The 5,137-nt window shown below is 38.5% G+C and overlaps 1 protein-coding gene across 1 annotated transcript; it reads left to right on the forward strand.

Moving 5' to 3' along the window:
- The first annotated feature begins 395 nt into the window (after nt 1-395).
- Nucleotides 396-3,741, forward strand: il22 (interleukin 22). The gene is made up of 6 exons (XM_041781217.1): nt 396-399; nt 495-742; nt 1,690-1,755; nt 1,853-2,002; nt 3,455-3,514; nt 3,603-3,741. The coding sequence occupies exons 2-6, from the start codon at nt 554-556 to the stop codon at nt 3,705-3,707; spliced, it is 570 nt and encodes a 189-aa protein (XP_041637151.1). The 5' UTR covers nt 396-399; nt 495-553; the 3' UTR covers nt 3,708-3,741.
- Nucleotides 3,742-5,137: the final 1,396 nt, after the last annotated feature.

Genomic DNA, 5,137 nt, shown 5'->3' on the forward strand with positions numbered 1-5,137 from the left:
CTTAGATGAAAGGTATTCTATAAACTAATAAAACTATAATGACACCATGAATAAATCATGACATCAACAAGCTGAACTGCTTTTTCAGAGGAAGTTCATAACCCAGCAGGGAATTAAACAGAAAAGAGGTAATGACATCACTGGAGAAGTAGACATAGCCTTTTAAGCAAATATGATCATTTTTAATTTCCTCTTTGTGTGACAGTAAACTCTGTTTGCACAAACTCACCACTGACCTGCATGGGTGTGCATTTCCATGCGCGTTTGTGTTCTTGTGTGAGTGTTTGATGGGGTTTTTCAGATGGTTTACCTGTCCTATTTTTGTGAAAGGGGGCGGAGGATTCTTCTGTATAAAGGGCCTGGGCTCAGACAGGTCTGCACATCAGCATCCTCAGCCAGGTGAGGACAAACAAACAGCTCAGTCAGACTCTGATAACAGATCTTTGGTTGTTTCATTAACTTTATTTAATGATTTATTTCTGTCTCTCCTGCAGGTGAAATCTCTCTCTCTCCTGATACGAGAAGGATAACCATCGCTCATCCACCAGAAACCATGAAGACCAACGCCGCCACGCTCTCCTCCTTCCTCCGCTCAGCCTCCACCGCCGCCATACTGCTTCTCCTGCCGCTGCTTCTGATTGGCTGGGCAGAGGAGGGGTTGGCGCACCCCGTAAACAAGCCGATGAGCCCGGTGCTGCACAGCCAGGAGACGTACACCAGAGTTCAAGAAGTGGCACAACATGTGAGTCAGCCATTAAAACACATAATCATCAATAATGAGGCAAAAACTCTGATTAAAGATCATTTTGATCAAATTTAATGAAGCTTAATGACTGACAGGGTGGCAAAACCACTCTAGAAAAGTACTTTTTGACTATTAAAATTTCAAATTATGTGGCTACAGCACAAATTATGCAGCAGAAATTATATTGTAATTGTAGCTTATCAAAAAACTGACATATTACCTGTATTTTAAGGCATCTGCATGCTATTTTATCATAGCCTTATCATCAAAATTCCTCATATTTTACATGTACTGCATCTAATTTAAGATAAGTTGATATGGCATTAAAAAACGTGCTGTGCAGAATTACATAGCAAGCAATATTTGCCTTGAATTTTGGTATATTTTGGCATGTTCAAGGACACTAAAGGTGTGCCGAATTACAGAATTTTGGAAATATTCTTGGTGTCTTTTGATACTATCACTGCAATCTTCATAAAACAAATCTAACCTTTAGAACTGAAAAATGAACAGCCACAGAAAGCAAAATGTCATCGACATAGAGCTAAAATTTGGAATATTTTGTATCAGTTTCCCTCTTTTGGCACGGTTACTCCAAAGATTTCCATGCATTGCTTAATATGTGCAAACGTGCATTTGCAAGCATTGATTTGGCATATTTTAAACAAAAGCTGCTTTATTTATTGATCATTGAAGCTAAAATGAAGATGCTATTGCATGTTTTCATCATTTCTAGTCAGGTATCAGGGTTTCAGCGACTTGAGGAAGAATAATGAGCCACTGCGTGCTTTAAAAGCATTCTTTAGGGTTCAAATTAGGATTCTAAGCAATCAGCTTTAAAGTGCCTCAGATTCAGTGTTTTATCTTGTTTCTTGTCAGCATTATGTGTGACTCAGACGTCATCAAAATCACATCAAATTAATCTTGTTCCCGTTCTTCTTCAGGCTCAGAGTTTGCAGGAAGTGGACGATACCGACATCAGACTGAGCCCCCGAGTCAACACCAGCCAGGTGAGAATCAAATGGCACCTTTGCAACATGAAAAGTTGGTGAAATGGAAGTAAAAGGAGTATTTAGTTAACGGTCTGCTGATGTCTGCCTCCTCCAGGACGAAATGAAGATCTGCTGCCTCCACGCCAACATCCTGGACTTCTACCTGAACAACATCCTGCACCACCACAAGAGCGCTCACCCCCACATGCACAAGCTGGAGACCGACCTGACCCGGGTCAGCAAGGACCTGCAGAAGCACGGCTGTGTGAGTATCTTAGATCGGCAGAAAGACTGGATAGAGAAGGAATTCTGGGTGTTTTAAAGTTTAAAAATTAAATGCTGATATGAGATGTAAGATTGATTTACACCATGGTATACAATATGCCGCGCAATATGGTATTTAATTCAATACAATATGTGTTATTTTATATAATATGATAGAAAAATCTGCAATATAAATTGCATAATAATTGCTAAATATACAGTACATTATACGCAGGGAAAAACATCATAAAATCTGCAATACAATACCTGATACAATGGGATCAATTATATTCTTTCTAATGCAATATATAAGACATATCGCAATACTATATATCTTTTATTGCAATGCAATATTGATCAACTGGCCATCTGGAATTATATGGGAATTATTGTGGTACACATTTTTTAAACTGGAGGAAAATTCAATATTTTATTGGTGTCTGAGTGATGGAAAATGGCTCACCAGCACCCCCTTACCCTAAATAAAAATTCAGCCCCTCAAAGCCGTTTCACCCACATAAATGAAATTTAGTACACATATCCAGCTCCCCAAGACGTACAAAAAAGTCTCTTATCATCACAGTGAAATCCTAACAGGAAGCCCACAATTTGGAATCAAATCTAGAATATGCGTTTTTTGGCACAATTCCAGGAATCGTTTTAAGATTAACCCCTTATAGGGCGTGACTCCAAGGCACATGGAATTTGGTGAACAGCTAGAAGAGACCTCAGTCCACCTTTTTAAAACTCCAATTCTGAGGAAAAGTCCAAATTTTGAGAGTAATCTCAGAATTCAGATGTTTTTTAGAATTTTGATTTTAAGTTCCAAAGTCTTAGTTTGTTCTCAGAATTTAAAAGAATTTTTTTGTCTTAAAATAACATTTTAGTGGCTCTTATTTATTTTATTATTTAAAAGGAACAGATCACATTTACAAACATAAGTATTAAAGGCAAATATAAACATGCTAAATTAAGCAAAACTGCTAATTTCCATAGTCCCTAGGCAGGTAGCACACAGAAAAGATAGTACAGTACAAAGTACAAAGATAATTAGAGAAAAGTTTCTATTTGTCATAATTTCATGGGAAATTTTCATCATGTTTTCCTTATTTTTACAATTTTTTGATAATTGAAATTTGCTTGAGGGCCACGTTTGGCCCCCAAAGAGTAAGACAAACATTACCAATACAATACAGGGTGCAGTATGATACATGGTATGATATAAGAGGCAAAATAAATTTAATATGTGATTTTTTAATGAAACTGTTGTATTACTGTCCTTTATTTTGAAGGGAACAGGATGTTTTTACAGTATCAGACTCAGTAATATTATGACATAGCTGGAGTAAACGTGTGGTTGTCCTGTGGTTGATCTGATATCTGATGAAGACGCTCAGAGGAGAGATTGTAACGATAACGATGCTAACCTTCGTCGCTTCTTGTGTCTCTGCAGAATGTGACTCACTATCACGACCATCATCACGCCGTGGAGTTCAGGCAGAAGCTCAACACGGTGAGAAATTACACTCAGAGATGTAATCTGGTTGAGTTTACCCTATTTCTGCGTTGGTAGAGTTTCTAACGTGTCGGTTTGGTTTCAGATGGAGCACGGCCGAGGAATCATCAAAGCCGTGGGCGAGGTCGACATCCTGTTTACCTACCTGCAGGACTTCTGCGTGGTGAAGAAGAACGCCGCCGCTGCATAGAGACGCCTCAAGCACCTGCCTTTTATTTACATTAATCTGATTTTAAAACAACGAGTTTTATACCTTTATTTATTTCTTTATTTAATCTGAGAATATATTTAACTCTATATGAACCTAAGATATTTATGACTGATTATTGAGTTATTTATTGATTTGAATACTGGAGCTGAATGGACTCTGGTGTTGATAAAGTTGCCATATTTTGGCTCTTATTCTGACACAACTGACAGTATTGTTTAATGAACTGTTACATTCAGCCTTATGGAAGCTGTATCTAATGTTTGTTACAAAATTTACTTGAAAATAAATTAAGTTTGGTTTGAATACAAATGTTTGCTCTCTGTGTATTTTATTCAATGTTGGGAAGAAACAACAAATTTGAATATTGTTCTGCAAAAATAAAATACAGGGCTGTGGAAAACTATTTGCCCACTTCCTGATTTCTTAATTTTTGCATATTTGTCAAATTCAAATATTTCAGATCACCAAACAAATTTTAATATCAGACAATGATAATCCAAATAAATACAAAATGCAGTTTTTAAATGGTAATTTCATTTACGAAGGGGAAAAAACATCCAAACATGCCTGGCCCTATGTGAAAAAGTAATTGTTCCCTTGTTAAATCATGAATTACCTGTGATTTCACCATCAACACCGAAGCCTGATTACTGCCAGACCTGTTGAGTCCAGAAATCCCTTAAAAAGAACCTGTCAGACAAAGTGAAGTAGGCTAAAAGAGCTCAGCAAACAGTCTGGAAAGGGTTACAAAGACATTTCTAAGGCTTTAGGACTCAAGCCAACTACAGTGAGAGCCATTATCCACAACTGGGGAAAACTTGGGACAGTGATGAACCTTCCCAGGAGTGGCCAGCCTACCAAAATGACTCAAAGTGCATCAACGACTCATCCAGGAGGTTCCAAAAGAATCCAGAACAACATCTAAAGACCTCCAGCCTCACTTGAACAAGGTGAGAGCCATTATCCACAAATGGAGGAAACTGTGAACAGCAGTGAACCTTCCCAAGCGTGGCCGGCCTACCAAAATGACTCCAAGAGCGCATGGATGACTCATCCAGGAGGTCCCAGAGGGCCTGCAGGCCTCAGTGACTCAGTTAAGGTCAGAGTTCATGATTCAACAATAAGGAAGAAACTGGGCAACAATGGCATCATGGGAGAGTTTCAAGGCCAAAACCGCTGCTCAGCAAAAATAACACAAAGGCTTGTCTCACATTTGACTAAAAACATCCTGATGATCCCCAAGACTTCAAGAAAATATTCTGTGGACTGACCAGACAAAAGTTCTGGAAGATGTTTCCCACTCCATCTGGAGTCAAACGAACAGCATTTCACCAAAAGGGCATCAAACCAGCAGTCAAACATGGTGGTGGTAGGTTGCCGAACCATGAATTCTGCTCTCTACCAGAAAA

Source organism: Cheilinus undulatus, linkage group 23, assembly GCF_018320785.1.
Source record: "Cheilinus undulatus linkage group 23, ASM1832078v1, whole genome shotgun sequence".
Taxonomy (NCBI): Eukaryota; Metazoa; Chordata; class Actinopteri; order Labriformes; family Labridae; genus Cheilinus; species Cheilinus undulatus.

What these genes read in the sequence shown, in the direction of transcription:
- il22 (XM_041781217.1), top strand. Translation starts at nt 554, where the DNA reads ATGAAGACCAACGCCGCCACGCTCTCCTCCTTCCTCCGCTCAGCCTCC. An exon ending in TTCAAGAAGTGGCACAACAT is followed by an intron (nt 743 to 1,689) that starts GTGAGTCAGCCA and finishes GTTCTTCTTCAG; the next exon opens with GCTCAGAGTTTGCAGGAAGT. An exon ending in CCCGAGTCAACACCAGCCAG is followed by an intron (nt 1,756 to 1,852) that starts GTGAGAATCAAA and finishes TGCCTCCTCCAG; the next exon opens with GACGAAATGAAGATCTGCTG.